Genomic DNA, 17,715 nt, shown 5'->3' with positions numbered 1-17,715 from the left:
TAGGGGAGGGGCTTATTCACATTAAGTTAATGTTCTTTTTACCTTATTCCCAGTTTTTTAGTCCCTGTAGTAGACTATTACATGGAATCTATAGATTACATACACTGATCAATGCTGTGATGCTGAGGCTGCCTGCAGGATTGGAGCGTCGTTCAGACAGCGTGGAGCGAGGTTAGGGACCTCCACCCGCTCTCTCAGCTGACCAGGACCCCGCTATTTCACTGTGGGTGTCATTATCAGCTCCACTGAGCTACCGGAAATAGATTTTTGGCATTGGTGATGTCCGGCATTAGCAATGAGTCCCAGATGCTGATAGCAGGTAGGACCTAGGGACTATGAATCGTGCTGAACTCCTGACTGTGCTTCATAGACTGGCAGCGGCCTCCCTCCCCTCCAAATCTTATCACTTTAATGACAGGAGTCCCTGCTCTGAAGGGGTTTCCTGCACAAGAGCAGAAGATATGTCAGATTTGATGCGTCTCCTGCTCCGGAGCTGGGCCCATGGCTATACATTATATACCTCCTGCCCAGTCAGCCATGAAGGAGTTAAATGGTGGTGATGAATTGCCTTAACTTTTTTGGGGCCACACACTATACAGATAGCTGCTTATTGTCCCTTCTACTCGCTGGGATAAGAGCAACCAGTCTAGCTAGGGTTAAGTGGCGCACAGCACTGCCAATTCTATCCTTAGGGGCCAGACAGTAAGCAGCCATCTATATAGTCCCGGGGGAGGGGAGCAGTGATACTATGAAATATCACTTAACTCCTTACACTCCATGGGACGGGCGCTTTGGGTATAATGACCTGAACTGACAGCTGGATCATCAGACTTGCGGTCAGTTCGGGACATGTGACCATAATATAGAGGATCTGCCCCGACAAGTATTCACCTCATCATCCGAGAGCGAGAAGATAAATCATGTGCAGGAATATCCCCTCAAATGTCTCCATATAACATCCTGGAATTGTATAGAATTAAATGTTTATTCACAATACAGGTTCCTATAAGGTGTCAGGACGTGGCGGTGTATTTCTCCATGGAGGAGTGGGAGTATGTAGAAGGACACAAGGATCAGTACAAGGATCAGGTCATGATGGAGGATCAGCAGCCCCTCACATCACCAGGTAATAGACATGACTATATACACACGTCCTCTCATTATTTGTATGTAAAGAATGAATTCAGTCTCTGTATGTGTTCCCTACAGTCAGATCCAGTAAGAGAACAGCACCAGAGAGGTGTCCCCGTCGTCTTCTTCCACAGGATGATCAGGTAGATGGAGATATTCCCTATGATCTGTAGAAGGGCTGTGAAGCTCTTGTGGTCAGTCCCCTCACCCTCCATGACTCCTCATCTCCTGCTCATCTATAACATCCCACGTGACTTCTCCTAATGTCTGATGACTTTTACTATATTTCTTCCACATCTTATGAATCAGGGTGAAGATCCGAACAATATTAATGCTACAGAGACAGATGTGAGCGGTGATGAGCAGTATAAGGAGAACTTACCTACAGAGAAGGATCTGATCTATATTAATGCTACAGACATAAAGGAAGAAGAAGAGACAGATGTGAGCGGTTATGAGCAGTATAAGGAAGACATTCCTTTAGGGAAAGATCTGATCTATATTAATGCTCCAGAGATAGATGTGAGCTGTAATAAGCAGTATAAGGAAAACATTAATACAGGAAAAGATCTGATCTATATTAATGCTACAGACATAAAGGAAGAAGAGACAGATGTGAGCAGTAATAAGCAGTATAAGGAAGATATTCCTACAGGAAAAGATCTGATCTATATTAATACTACAGACATAAAGGAAGAACAAGAGACAAATTTGAGCTGTGATGAGCAGTATAAGGAGGACATTCCTACAGAAAAAGATCTGATCTATATTAATACTACAGACATAAATAAAGAAGAAGAGACAGATGTGAGCGGTGATGAGCAGTATAAGGAGGACATTCCTACAGGGAAAGATCTGATCTATATTGATGCTATAGACATAAAGAAAGAAGAAGAGACAGATGTGAGCGGTAATGAGCAGTATAAGGAGGACAGCCCCACAGGGAAAGATCTCATCTATATTAATGCTACAGACATAAAGGAAGAAGAAAAGACATATGTAAGCAGTAATGAGCAGTATAAGGAGGACATTTCTACAGGGAAAGATCTTATCTATATTAATGCTACAGACAAAAAGAAAGAAGAAGAGACAGATGTGAGCGGTGATGAGCAGTATAAGGAGGACATTCCTACAGGTAACCACCCAGGTGAGTAGTAACCACTAAATACAGAGAAGAGTCACAGATTCTACTCAGTCACAGCTGCAGTAATCACATAAAAAAATAATGTTCATATATGTTACTCACTAGGTCATCCAGATGCTATACAGGTCTGTTTTATTTGTCTTCTGTATTTGGCTTACAAATCCCTCTGTTCTGCTGCTCACTTATTCTGACGTAAACTGTTCAGGAAGGGGAGTGTCCGAGGCAAGCACTGAGCCGGCCCTCACTCACCATTCATTCACTTCCTCCCTGGGTCTGCTGTGCCGGGTCTCTTTATCCAATCACTGCAGTCTGCTCTGTAACCCCCTCCTCTCTGCTTTCATGCTGCAGTCTGATAGGACAGGAGTGAGCACAGAGGAGTACTAGTCCTGCCAGGTCTGTGCTTCAGCTGGGACAAAGATGATGCTGCAGCCGGACAGGATTATGTTTTAGATCCGTGGTCTCAAAGTGTGGCCCTTATTGATACTGAGCATGCGTTTTGTCTTTAACCCCTTAAGGACCAGGCCAATTTTATTTTTATTTTTCGCTTTTTCCTCCTCACCTTCTAAAATCCATAACTCTTTAAAATTTACATCCACAGACCCATAAGAGGCTTGTTTTTTTGTGCGACCAATTGTACTTTGTAATAACATCAATCATTTTACCATAAAGTGTACGGCAAACCCCAATTTTTTTTTTTGTGAGGAAATTTTTATGAAAACCACAATTTTGCTGATTTTGGAGGGTTTGGTTTTCACACTGTACCCTTTACAGTTCTTTATTCTGTTGGTCAATACGATGAAAATTATACCCATGATTATACACTTTTCTATTATTGTCCGGCTTTTAAAACATCTCAAACTTTTTCTTTTTTTTTTTTTTTTTTTACAAAATCAGTCTCCCTATTTGGACAACCTATAACTTTTTAATTTTTCCGTATATGGGGCGGTATGAGGGCTCAGTTTTTTGCACCATGACCTGTAGTTTTTTTTTTTTGTTCCAATTTTTTGTACTTTTTTTATGTTTACGCTTTTCACCGGGATCATTAACATTGATAGATCGGACATTTATGCAGGCAGCAATACCAAATATGTTTAATAATTATTTTTTTTAATACTTTTTTGAGTAAAAAAGGGGAAAATAATGATTTACATTTTTTTAGGGTGGATTTTAAATGTATTGTTTTTACTTTTTACACTTTTTTTTTAACTTTTTTTTTTAACTCCTTATGTCCCCATAGGGGACTATCTATAGCAATCATTAGATTGTCAATGCTGTTCCGTTCCATACATAGGCATAGTACTGATCCGTAATATCAGCGATCTTCTGCTCTGGTCTGCTGGAAGGCAAATCAGGGCAGAAGACCCCGGGAGAGCGGTGGAGGCAGGTGAGGGGACCTCCGTGCCGCCGACAATCAGATCAGCTATTACAAGTGCCGCGCCGCCACAAATGCCGTGATCTGTATTGATCACGGCATCTGAGGGGTTAACGGTGGACATCAGCGCTATTGCTGATGTCCGCCATTACCGGCGGTTCCCTTGTTGCTGATAGCACCTGCCGTGCATGTTGTGAGCACTACTCCGATACTCACTGTCATGTACAGGACACAAATGTACATCCTGGTGCGCGAAGTACTGCCGCACCAGGTCGTACATTAACGTCCATTGTCATTAAGGGGTTAAAGTCCTTGCGCTGTTGTGTTTATTGTCCCTGTTGTCTCCATCTTATATAGTCAGCAGGATTTCCATGTAGACGACTAGAGGAATAATTTGGGATATTTCCCAGCACTTCTGTATTGCTGGGGGCTCTGAACCGCCTCGGCTGTCGTCTGATTTGTGCCCTATGGATTGTTCATTGCTGCTGGATGGGAGTGTGATGGGGTCCAGGAGTGGGGTGTATGTGACCTGAAGACCCTATATTATGTCTACATTAACTATTTATTATCCGGAGGACGGGGAGAAGGTTCCATGATGTCACATGCTGCACTTATAATGTTCTACTAAAAAGACTATAAATATGAGCACAATTATTAATAAAATCTGTGTTATTCTCTGCAGATTCTTGTAGCAGGAGATCAGAGGAGAATCTTATATCTTCAGATTATAAAGCAGATGATGATATCACACAAGATACATATGAAGAACATTCCATTATCCCAGATACACCCTCAGCCCTTCACAGCCAAGATCTGTCATCTCATCCTTATATACAGGTCCTGTCTTCTCAGTCATCACAGGATGTTCAGCTAAATAAAGGTCACAGAAGGGGTGTTGGACATGAAAGAAATCACACAGGAAAGAAACCATTTTCATGCTCAGAATGTGGGAAATGTTTTACTCAGAAATCAAGTCTTGTTACACATCAGAGAACTCACACAGGAGAGAAGCCATTTTCATGTTCAAAATGTGGGAAATGTTTTACTTCTAAATCAGATCTTATTGTGCATCGGAGAACTCACACAGGGGAGAAGCCATTTGCATGTTCACAATGTGGAAAATGTTTCACTCAGAAATCACATCTTGTTGGACATCAAACAACTCACACAGGAGAGAAGCCATTTTCATGTTCAGAATGTGGAAAACATTTTACATCTAAAACGTGGCTTGTTCAGCATCAGAGAACTCACACAGGGGAGAAACTGTGTTCATGTTCAGAATGTGGGAAATGTTTTACTTCTAAATCACGGCTTGTTGAACATCAGAGAATTCACACAGGAAAGAAACCATATTCATGCTCAGAATGTGGGAAATGTTTTACTCAGAAATCAAGTCTTGTTACACATCAGAGAACTCACAAAGGAGAGAAGCCATTTTCATGCTCAGAATGTGAGAAATGTTTTTCTTCTAAATCAGATCTTGTTGTGCATCAGAGAACTCACACAGGGGAGAAGCCATTTGCATGTTCACAATGTGGAAAATGTTTCACTCAGAAATCGCATCTTGTTGGACATCAAACAACCCACACAGGAGAGAAGCCATTTTCATGTTCAGAATGTGGAAAACATTTTACTTCTAAAACATGGCTTGTTCAGCATAAGAGAACTCACACAGGGGAGAAACTGTGTTCATGTTCAGAATGTGGGAAATGTTTTACTTCTAAATCACGGCTTGTTGAACATCAGAGAACTCACACAGGGGAGAAGCCATTTCCATGTTCAGAATGTGGGAAATGTTTTACTAAGAAATCAAATCTTGTTGAACATCAAACAACTCACACAGGAGGGAAGCCATTTTCTTGTTTAGAATGTGTAAAAAAATTTACTTCTAAATCCCGGCTTGTTAAACATAAGAGAGTTCACACAGGGGAGAACCCATTTTCATGTTCAGAATGTGGGAAATGTTTTACTTCTAAATCAAATATTATTGAACACCAGAGAACTCACACAGGGGAAAAACCATATTCATGTTTAGAATGTGGGAAATGTTTTACTAAGAAATCAACTCTTGTTGAACATCAAAGAACTCACACAGGGGAGAAGCCGTTTCCATGTTCTGAATGTGGGAAATGTTTTACTCGGAAAGCACATCTTGTTATACACCTACAGAAATGTCTGTTTTCCAAAATGCAAATAGAATCCAAATAACACATCTGTATGTATTGTCGTGCGGTAAGAACTCAATTATGAATTATGGTCATAAAATATTAATTATGAAAAATTAAAACAATTGAAAATTATTAAAAATATCAAAATTATGACCTGGTGAATTGTAGACAAAGCTAATCAATACAATTCACTAGAGATGAGCGAACTTAAAGTAAATTCGATTCGTCACAAACTTCTCGGCTCGGCGGTTGCTGACTTTTCCTGCATAAATTAGTTCAGCTTTCTGGTGCTCCGGTTGGCTGGAAAAGGTGGATACAGTCCTAGGAAAGAGTCTCCTAGGACTGTATCCACCTTTTCCAGCCCACCGGAGCACCGGAAAGCTGAACTAATTTATGCAGGAAAAGTCATCAACTGCCGAGCCGAGAAGTTTGTGACGAATCAAATTTACTGTAAGTTCTCTCATCTCTACAATTCACATCTGAGTCTGACTATTTCCTCAGATATCAACAAGTTCTTTTTATGACGGGATGACGGTAACGCTTAAGGATGAAGTTTTGCAATATACAATAATACACAGGTATTATAAAAGTATGCAGATTTATTGGTTATTAGGTTATAGACATAAATTAGTAACAAACACAATGATATATGCAAATGAATATCAATTATATATTAGTAAACATTACAAGCTTGTTAATTGACTACATATAGTAGAACAATACATGTGAGTAGTAAGTAACTTGTTACAATAAAACAAAATCTACTAGGTTAGGAATATGATATAAGAAAAAGGTTACATATCACTCTATTCAGAGGAACCTCATGATATTAAGATAGGCAATATCTAATCATAGACATATCAATATGGAATGCTAAATACACTCCGCCCCCTTCTAACCAACTACAAATCACATGACTCCAAGAATGGGCAAATCCATCTAAGGAAATAAACATGGAAGAAATGTAATATACTTCCGCCCCATTCTGGACTATTTTCTATACATGATCTTGGTAAGACATTAAGACTGATTAGCAGAGATATATGATCTTGCTCTATATTATAGGATAGCAGGAGATGTGGGAATAAGTTCCTCTACAAAAGGCGCTGGTAACCAAAAGTGGAGATAAAACTTCTTTATTTGCTACGCGTTTCGATCACGAACCGGGATCTTCATCAGGCATAAAATTCCATGCAATACAGTTACATTTATAGTCTAAGAAGATTGATGACCACTTCCGGAACACCGGAAAAAGACGTGTCACTAAGATAATTGTGCAATAAATGCAATGTATAAGAATCAGCGCAAAAGTATTGTTAAAATCATTAAAGATTATTAATATTTTATGTTAAAAAGTATTAAAAACTTTTATTTGTGAAACTGATTAAAAATGAATGAAAAACAGTACCTCAAAACAACCATTGGGTGGCAGTGTTGTAGTACAATGATGTGGAGAAGACAATTAGAGATGAGCGAACTTACAGTAAATTCGATTCGTCACGAACTTCTCGGCTCGGCAGTTGATGACTTATCCTGCATAAATGAGTTCAGCTTTCAGGTGCTCCCGTGGGCTGGAAAAGGTGGATACAGTCCTAGGAGACTCTTTCCTAGCCGAGAAGTTCGTGACGAATTGAATTTACTGTAAGTTCGCTCATCTCTAAAGACAATGTGTGGTGTTAGTACTCAAAAAACACCACTAGATGGCAATGAAACCCTGTGTTTTTACATAAGTTAAAGTGACATGCGCAGCAAAAAGCAGAGAAAAGACTCCAGCTAGATGCGTGGACGGAACATCTACTATTTGAGTGGGAAAAATTAATGTGGATAATAGTAATGGATATAATAATAAGTTGGATGTATACAATAAATATATATAGTTGGTCAGATGTTTAAAAGAGAAAAGATGAATTAATATCTATTTTATATATAATTAGATGTACACAATGAATATATATAGATAATTGACAAGGTGTTTAAAAGAGAAAAAGAATCCCTCTATCTTTTAGCATGAAGTGATCTAATGTATTCTAAAATAACTTCAGAGAGTTCATTAAGACCATCGGGAACCAAAGTTCCCATCCTATATATCCAATACACTTCTTTGCGTTTTAATTGCTGGAATCTATTGGAGACATTTTGTGGTATAGCCTCCAGAGGGGTAATGGTGATCGGATTGTTTGTATCAGGTTGAGCACAGTGCTTTGAAACTCCATGAAGTACAACCTTATTCTTGATGTTATATCGATGTTTATTTAACCTATTGAGGAGTGATTGAGTGGTTCTTCCAACGTATTGAAGTGAACATATGCATTGAATGACATATATCACAAAATCTGACTGGCATGTCAGGCGGGTTTTTATATTGAATCTTTCCCCTGTTTATTTAGAGGTGATCCAAGTACAGCCGTGTGTGATTTCTTTACAACACGTGCAGTTTTTGCTGTAATGTTTATAACTGCCGGGTTTTGTAGAAGGATTTTTACAGTTATCATTGGTTTGAGAGCGGTGTTGGCGTAACTGGCTCGGGGATAGTAAACTTTTCAGATTTGGTGCTCTCCGAAAGGTAAACTGTGGTCTGTTTGGTAGATGTTGCTTGAGATCGCTATCTTGTTGTGGGACATGCCAGTGTGATTTTAAAATATGTTTAATTGACGATATGTTTTTTATTAAAAGTTGTAATAAAATTTGTAGAGAATTTATTAACCTCTTTTTTGGTGTTCTTCTGTTTGGGGGCTAAAAATCTTTTTTTATGTAAATTTCTGGCTTTCTCAAAAGCATTCTGAATAATTTGTTCGGGATATTTTTTAGATTTAAAACGTTTATTTAAAATACGTGACTGGGTAAAAAATCACTATCTTTTGTGCAGTTTTTTCTGATACGCCGGAATTGACTGAAGGGAATATTGTTGATCCATTTCTTGTAATGCCCACTCTGAAATTCTAGGTAACTGTTCGCATCAACGGATTTAAAATGAGTAGATGTAAAAATACTGTGGTCATCATGTGATATACATAAATCTAAGAATGTGATATTGTTAAAATTTGATTCCATGTAAAAGAAATGCCCCAGTCATTGTTATTTAATATTTCCAGTAAAAGAGCCTCTGATCCGTCATTTCCTTCCCATATAAAAAACAGGTCGTCTATAAAACGAAGATAACGTTTAATATGGGGTAATAAAATGGGATTATCCCAAATAAAAAAAATTTCAAAAGAGCACATGAATAAGTTAGCGAACGAAGGTGCCACTTTCGCGCCCATCACCGTGCCTGTTTCCTGATGGTATATTTTTCCATTATAGGTGAAATAGTTATTCTTTAGAATGAAACTCAGGCCATTAATGAGAAATTCTTTATGTGGGATGGACAAAGTGGCATCTTGCTCTAAAAATTCTTTGACACAATGGATGCCTCTATCGTGATTAATATTGCTGTAGAGCGCTGATACGTCACAGGTGATAAACTTCCATCCTGGCTTCCACTTTATATCTAAAAGGTATTCAATCAGATGAGATGAATCTCGGAGATGGCTCGTCAATTTCAGAACATGTTCTTGTAGGTTTAAATCTATATAGTGAGCTAAATTGCTCGTCGCTGATAATGTGCAGGAAACAATAGGACGACCTGTTTTTTTTTTTTTACATCCTTGTGGATCTTAGGCAAGAAGTAGAAATAGGGCTTATTGCCATTTTTTTATAGTAATATAATTGCGTTCTTCTTTGGTGAGAATACTCTGTTTGAAAGCATCATTAATGAGATTCTGGAGGTCTGCTTCTACTTTCATAAAGGGATCATTATCAGTAATGCTATAATATAATGTATTGGATAAAATATTAGTAGATTCATTTTCATAATAATCAAGATCCATAATAACTAAGCCGCCACCCTTATCTGGCGGTCGTAGTACAATGTTTCTATTATTTTGAAGATCTTTTAGTGCTTTTTGCTCATGTTTGGTAATATTCGGTTTCTTTCTGGGTACTTGATAAATTTTTTCCTTAAAAACTTCAATATAAGGAGCTTGTTTATAAAAAGGATAAAAAGTGGAGGCTGGTTTGACTTGTTTTTAATACTTTTTAACATAAAATATTAATAATCTTTAATGATTTTAACAATACTATTGCGCTGATTCTTATACATTGCATTTATTGCACAATTACATTATCTTAGTGATACGTCTTTTTCCGGTGTTCCGGAAGTGGTCATCAATCTTCTTAGACTATAAATGTAACTGTATTGCACGGAATTTTATGCCTGATGAAGATCCCGGTTCGGGATCGAAACGCGTAGCAAATAAAGAAGTTTTATCTCCACTTTTGGTTACCAGCGCCTTTTGTAGAGGAACTTATTCACACATCTCCTGCTATCCTATTCCTCCAGTCCGACTGACGTCACACCGGGAAGTTCCTCGTGGCAGCGGTTCCATCTGACTATCTACATCCAGACGCTATTGTAGGTGTTGTGCTCTGAGTGCAACACCTAGGGGTAACCCATCTTTGTCTCATCTCCTCACTCATGTTAAACGGTCCTCACTATGGGCACACCTCTTGTTGTTTTTTTTTTTCCATTTATATATTAGTTATTCCATGGCACTTATCTGGTGACCGGTTGAATTGCATTCCACTCGAGGCTTGCCGCGCCAGGACCAGACATCATGAATTACTATGCTAATCGGTTGAGCCAGCGGGAGCAGCTTATCTCCAGGCTCACTTTGTCTTTTTATAATGGTACTACCGCACCAGATACTATTGAAACGATAGATGTTCAAGATCCAATTGATGTTCAGACTATGACATCTCTCTTTCATTCATTGGAAAACAAATTAAAAGAAGAGATGCAGCAGCATATTGATGCCAATTTCCTCGAACTATATCTCAAAGAGAAAATTACCCCACGGGGTCTAAGACTGACTTTTAACCCTTCTTTTCATGATGATAGTAATATGTTACTAATTGGCATGCATTGCTTATTAAAGAATATCTGTGAGAAACAAATTTCACGTTGCATTACACTCAATACTGAAATATTAAGTTTACAAAATGAACTTAAATCTTTTTCTTCATTCCATGACTTTGATAAAATTAATCATAATATATCCACTCGGCTAATCAAACTAGAAACTGAGTTGATAGAGAAATAAGCCAATAAATATAACAGAGACCGCACCGACTATAACACTGGTGACCCATGGTCCTGGCATAAAAATAACAACAAAAATAATAACAATAATCATAACCTCTGCAACTCTAATAACACCAACACCACTACAAACCCTCCCAGATCATACTCCAAAGTATCTGAAAATTGTCCACCATTTTCTAAATCACAATATCAACGGGTTACCCCTGGCAACCACATTAGAAATCCACGTCATTTCACCAATAGTAAATACAAATACTCTCGCAACATAATAATAAACCAGAGTCTGGACAGAGTATGCCGATACATAACTCCAACACTCCTGTCATATCCACTTCACTACCGACTCGGCCCGAGAACATTTCAGCCATATCCACACCACCATCGACACAACTCAATAATCTTTCTGGCCCAGCACCCTCAGGTACCACGACCAATATACACCAGTCACCCATGAACCCTCATATAGAACACAGGTCAACAGTTACTATTGTGGTAGATTAACTCATCGTTCTTGTACGTAATGTATATACTGAAGCATAGAGAAATAAATCAGACAGAGCCATTGTGCTTTAGCGTTCTGTGTGCTGTCCACTGGCTTTATTTCAAATCGTTCAAGCTTATATCACCTTTGTCATTAACATAAGTTCCCACCCCCTGCTAGGGGATATTCTAGCATTTAGGGCAGTGATGGCGAACCTTTTTGAGGCCGAGTGCCCGAATCGTAATGCACGCCAACTTTTTTCCCCTCAAAGTGCCAGCACAGAAATTAAATCAGAATACACATTAGCTTGGCAGTATAGTTCCCCCACATTAGGTGCAGTATAGTTCCCCCACATTAGGTTTGCAGTATAGTTCCCCCACATTAGGCTGGCAGTATAGTTCTCCACATTAGGTGCAGTATAGTTCCCCTACATTAGGTTGGCAGTATAGTTCCCCACATTAGGGTTGGCAGTATAGTTCCCCCACATTAGGTTGGCAGTATAGTTCCCCCACATTAGGTGCAGTATAGTTCCCCACATTAGGTGCAGTATAGTTCCCCCCACATTAGGTTGGCAGTATAGTTCCCCCCACAAGGTTGGCAGTATACTTCCTCCCACAAGGTTGGCAGTATAATCCCCCCCCCACAAGGTTGGCAGTATAGTTCCCCCCACAAGGTTGGCAGTATACTTCCCCCCACAAGGTTGGCAGTATAATTCCCCCCACACAAGGTTGGCAGTATACTTCCCCCCCACCCACAAGGTTGGCAGTATACTTCCCCCCCCCACCCACAAGGTTGGCAGTATAATTCCCCCACATTAGGTGCAGTATAGTTCCCCGCACATTAGGGTTGGCAGTATAGTTCCCCCACATTGGGTGCAGTATAGTTCCCCACATTAGGTGCAGTATAGTTCCCCCCACATTAGGTTGGCAGTATAGTTCCCCCCACAAGGTTGGCAGTATACTTCCTCCCACAAGGTTGGCAGTATAATTCCCCCCCCCCCCACAAGGTTGGCAGTATAGTTCCCCCCACAAGGTTGGCAGTATACTTCCCCCCACAAGGTTGGCGGTATAATTCCCCCCACACAAGGTTGGCAGTATACTTCCCCCCCACCCACAAGGTTGGCAGTATACTTCCCCCCCACCCACAAGGTTGGCAGTATAATTCCCCCCCACAAGGTTGGCAGTATAATTCCCCCCACAAGGTCTGCAGTAAAGTTCCCCCCACATTAGGCAGGCAGAGTTCCCCCACATTAGACATGCAGTGTTCCCCGACATTAGACAGGCAGTGTTCCCCGACATTAGACAGGCAGTGTTTCCCCACATTAGGCAGGCAGTGTCCCCCCACCGACATACATCCTCCAGCCATATACAGTGTATGGCTGGAGGCTGTATGTGTGTGTCAGAACACCGAAGATGACGTCCCACTGGTCACTTACCAGACGCGTGTCATCCTCAGTTCTCCCCGATGCTCCGCTCTGCTTTATGGGCGCACGCATACGACGTCAGTGACGTGATGTCCCTGCGTGCTCTACCTCCCGGCGGTCCCTGCATTTTTAAAGCGAACGCGGGACCGCAGAGAGGTAACCGGGATATCCTTGTGTCCCGACATGACCTTTCGGGACACAAGGATGTCCGGAATGTGACGGGGGCCTGTGGCCGCGTGCCCACAGAGGGGGCTCGGTGTGCCACCTGTGGCACGCGTGCCATAGGTTCGCCATCACTGATTTCGGGAGTGTGCAAATATCATGAGGAATGTGCCGTGTCCTCATGGCACTCCACTTCCTGTAACTTTCCCGGGCTTCCTTTTTTCAAACTCTTCACATGATGGGAGGGGTGATATGAGAGAGAACAGATGGGGAGAGAGCAGATAGGGGAGGAGTGGACAAGTAACAGAAATGTGGAGTCTTCATCCTAAATGGACATTTTACATATACAGTATATAAAATGTATGTATACACACATGTAAATATCTATCACAGTCCCCCCTAAAATGACCAATTTTCCCTTTCCCTAATTTCCATCATCCTAACTCATCTGCCCCAATGTGTTTTCACTGTACTTTAGACGACCCATGGCTTATCCATGGACCCCCTTAGCCTCAGACTTTACACATATGGAGTCAGATGCTGTCCCTATGGGTCACTGGTGTTATAGATGGCATTGAAGCTCTGTAATGGGGTATAGGCTTCATCTGTAATCTCAAAGTCCTCACTTGTCATTACTGGCGTGGTATTCTTGTCGGTTGTCTCACACTTCTTCTTTAGGCAAAACACAACAAAGCAAGATTATTAGAATTAGAAGTATGGTTATTTTACTGGTCCTATACTGGCTGAGATATACGTGCAACAAGTCTCCCAAACATCTTGTATACCCCCCTTTTTCCTTTTACACCATACATCATATCTAATGCCGTACCATTTTGGAATATTATAGTGGATGTGACTCTTAGTTGTTCGGTCTAACATTGAAAAGCATTTACAAAGAAATGTATTAATCTTAGTTGGTTATAATAGATGTAATTAATTTTACTCATGGAAATCTGGGATATTATTGACTCAACTCCATCTTTTTATTTGTCCTCTAGCTATAAACTCATCTGGGGCCCCTCTTGGGACTCCTTTAACATCAATATACACAAAGGGATCGAAACTCCCAGCAGGGGCTGTATGTTTTCCTCTAAAGTGTGGTTTAGATTTCTTTGTAGGTTCTGTAATGGAAGTGTGTATGGGCAGTCGTGTCGTGACTAATGTGTATTCCCCAGTTTAATTCCTTTCTAATTTAACTCTAAACTTCATATCCCCAAGTATCCCATACTTTACGATAGTTACTATTTACTCATCTGGCTAGCTAGGTCTATCCTTTCTATAATCTTACACCAAGTATTCCTTTCCTTTATAACATTATCACTCACTGAAATACTTGTTGCACCCCGCTTTTTGTACATGTTCACCTACTGATTCTCCTCATACAACGTCACATCCTAACAATCCGTTGTGATTATCTTTCCCTTTGGAACAACCATGGTTATGCACAGACATAGATTTAACAGTTATCAGAGATACATCTATACGGGATCATCATATGCAATCTTCTCTTTCCTTACTTATTTCCTGCATAGGTTTTGAAGAAATGGGTGACAATTACAGAATCTGAACTAGGTAGTTTCACAAAAAGGTTCTTAATTGTATACTTCACTGTATCTATGGTTAGGGATTAGTACAATTAGACAAGGAGATACTGATATTGACCTACCCCAGGCAGTTAGATGAAGTCTACTCATATTCTCTGAAACAGGTAAGATGATTATGGAGAGTGTTGGTCAGGTACCTTTATTGTTTTCACCTAGGTCATATGTCAGATGTAAATGATGACGTCTGTACAAACCTTCTTTCTGCATTGTAGAATCCTGAGGCGACCCAATGTACTGACATTACTATGCACATAGCTCCCCTCTGCTTAGTGTATGGGGTCATATATGTTACCATGGGGTACAAGACTGCTGGCACATACATTTTCTTACCAACTCTTTCCGGATGCCTTCTTTGCCCTGTACCACCTCTTTCTTCTTCCATTGGTCTCTCTCAGCATGCATAGCTGGTTCCCGCAAGAGACCTAACCAGAAAATTCCACATTGCCCATCCACCTGTACACTTTGTACCATCATTGTGGGGGAACAGGGGCACTGCAGCCTTGGCAGCCTCCTTCACCATTCAGTCCCCTTGGCTTCTGGGGCTGTTTCCTTCATGTGTCTCTGATCTTTACGATGGCCACTTTCTCTGGCAGCTCTCGGACTTTGAACACTTGAATTACAAACTACAGATTGGTTCGCTCAGGTATTCAAGAACACTCTTACGTCAATAGGCCCATACTTGTGGGCGGTAATTAAAGTGGACCCGTACTCATTGTGTCATACCTTCAGATATCTTACACATCTCAGTGAATACCTTCAACTCTACTTCTCTGAACCACCAGCTCAGATCGAGTGGTTTATTGCAGTAGAACTTCATTCTGCGTGTGGTCACCATATATCCTGTCTTATGTATTACATCTTTACATTACTTAGAACAAACTTACATTTATAACTCAGCATTAACCATGGATTCTCCAATATCCTATCATGGCTCTTGAAATTAATTTTTTTAATTTATTTATTTTTTAATCTTATAAGTTTAAGACAATCAGCATCTTCGTATTACACTAAATATCATTATAAAGTTATCCACTTAAAATTTATGTTATTCAAATAAATACAATGTAGAATGTACAGGTATATCACGTTGCGTATGCAGGTACTATAACACATTCAAGTTTAAACCATAGATTTGTAGTTCCCTCAATTTAATATGAATGTGTTTCATTAGACCAAGGCTGTTCTGTCAATCTTCCTATAAGCCCCACCTTTCTCCTCCTACTCCTATGTCACTGGTCACCACCCCTTTGAGTCTGGCTTTTTGTCTTTCTTTCAGTTTGTTCATTCTTCAAAAATTCTTGAGCAATCAGTGCCTACATGAAGACATACCATACACATGTCACATGCAACAATACCAGCATTTACAAATACTCAACATACAACACGCACAGGGCCCACATTCTCACCAAAAACAAAATGTAAAAGAATAAAAAATATACAGAGTTCTTTCAAAAATTGGGAAAAAAAATCATCGTCAATGTGCATTATTTATAATCAATAAACCATTAGCTGATTTTAAATGCTTAAAGTAATATTCATTAATTAAACAGTGATCACTTTTTCATTTATTTTACGTTTTATTTTATTCTCCTTGGCCAAACTTCTCTTGTTACTCCTATAATATAATCAGACCGGTAATTGCATTTCCTTATAAATTTCCTTTTTTTTTTTTTTATCCATCTTGCACTCCTGCGAAAACAAACTTATTAAGAGATTAATAAAATATCATCAAGTAGTTTCATTATGACATAAACATGTACATACCCAGTTTCACCTAAATCCATTCACTGGTCATTCTCCATGTATTCCTAATCTATCATATATGCTTCAATTGACTAGGTGTGTTAAAATGGCTGCTGGAGAGTGGAGGTGAGAACTAATTGCATGAGCTAAAATGGCTGCTGGGGGAGGAACTTCACTTCTGGGAGTGGTAACATGGCTGCCTCCCCATACAGAATAAGCATGTGGCAGAGACTAGCAGCCTCATGGAAAGAGAGAGAAAAAAAGCATGGAATGAAGAAAGGTAAGATCTGGGTTTATAACTTTAGGAATTAGTATTAGGGTGTCACTCCATAAGGGATTCTTAGCTCCATAATATTAATAATATTATACATGTAGTTCAATTTTCACAGTCCCTCCCCTCTGCTTACTACAAAGACCCTCTTAATTGAAAATATGATAATTCACATATCCTATCACCAGTTTAGAAACAAATGTATGTCTGTACATCGGTGTTAACGTCAATACCTAAATATTTGCATCATACTTGCAGCCAACACCTTATGCCTATCTATTCACCTCACATTCTTTTGCCTATCTATATCCATTCAGATGGTTACAATATAACTAAGTCAAATCACAATTGTTCTCAAGAATCACGCTGTTATATATAACTGTATATTACACTGCCATATATATAAAGCTTCTTATCCTATCAACCAGCAATATTTCAAACTTGCAACTGCCTTAATATCTATAATTTATCAATTCCATTTTGAACTCACCACATGCTTTCCATCAAACTGCATTTTCCTTCTATACAACTCCGTGCAATTCCCTCAGTGAGCTCAGGTTACTTCTGCACATTCCAAAGCCCTGCAGCTCTCTTCAGCCCCCTCTGTCTCCTCCAAAAAGCCCACAACCGCTAGGGTGCCCCCAGCTGTTGCCAACTAAAACCCTCTCAAAAACCTTGCTGTACTTTTAGGAGATATCTTTAAAACACTAATACATTAGATCTAGTATTAGAAGGGAAGTTATTTCCCCCTCTTCGTCTGAATTAGCTAATTTAACAATAATCCATGGACACACACACACAAGACAAGACACATCTCACATATTCAATCAGTTGCAATGGGACAAGTTCCAGGAATCTGCTATTGCCGGGAAAATCCCTTGTACCCCCAGTCCTAGATAAGCTATAATTATGACGTTATACCAGGCAACCAGCACCATATGCGTCCTAGATCACTTATCTGTTTATGACTCTGTCCTAAACATTCTGATGATGCCTTAACATCCCAATGCTTATCTATGACAACGTACTCCGCAACTCAACTCCCCAATGAACAGTCCCAATTCCACTTATTCACT

The 17,715-nt window shown here is 39.7% G+C and overlaps 1 protein-coding gene across 1 annotated transcript; it reads left to right on the top strand.

Annotated features, from left to right (window-relative positions):
• Window positions 1-222: 222 nt before the first annotated feature.
• On the top strand, window positions 223-6,033 carry LOC130297890 (zinc finger protein 605-like). Its single transcript, XM_056550735.1, has 5 exons — window positions 223-319; window positions 1,000-1,126; window positions 1,210-1,274; window positions 1,441-2,278; window positions 4,330-6,033. Exons 2-5 carry the CDS (start codon window positions 1,039-1,041, stop codon window positions 5,853-5,855), a joined length of 2,517 nt encoding a protein of 838 aa, XP_056406710.1. The 5' UTR covers window positions 223-319; window positions 1,000-1,038; the 3' UTR covers window positions 5,856-6,033.
• The last annotated feature ends 11,682 nt before the right edge of the window (window positions 6,034-17,715 follow it).

Source organism: Hyla sarda, assembly GCF_029499605.1.
Source record: "Hyla sarda isolate aHylSar1 chromosome 1 unlocalized genomic scaffold, aHylSar1.hap1 SUPER_1_unloc_1, whole genome shotgun sequence".
Lineage (NCBI taxonomy): Eukaryota > Metazoa > Chordata > Amphibia > Anura > Hylidae > Hyla > Hyla sarda.
This window is presented reverse-complemented; position numbering and strand designations above follow the sequence as displayed.

What these genes read in the sequence shown, in the direction of transcription:
- LOC130297890 (XM_056550735.1), top strand. Translation starts at nt 1,039, where the DNA reads ATGGAGGAGTGGGAGTATGTAGAAGGACACAAGGATCAGTACAAGGAT. An exon ending in TTCTTCCACAGGATGATCAG is followed by an intron (nt 1,275 to 1,440) that starts GTAGATGGAGAT and finishes CTTATGAATCAG; the next exon opens with GGTGAAGATCCGAACAATAT. An exon ending in TCCTACAGGTAACCACCCAG is followed by an intron (nt 2,279 to 4,329) that starts GTGAGTAGTAAC and finishes TATTCTCTGCAG; the next exon opens with ATTCTTGTAGCAGGAGATCA.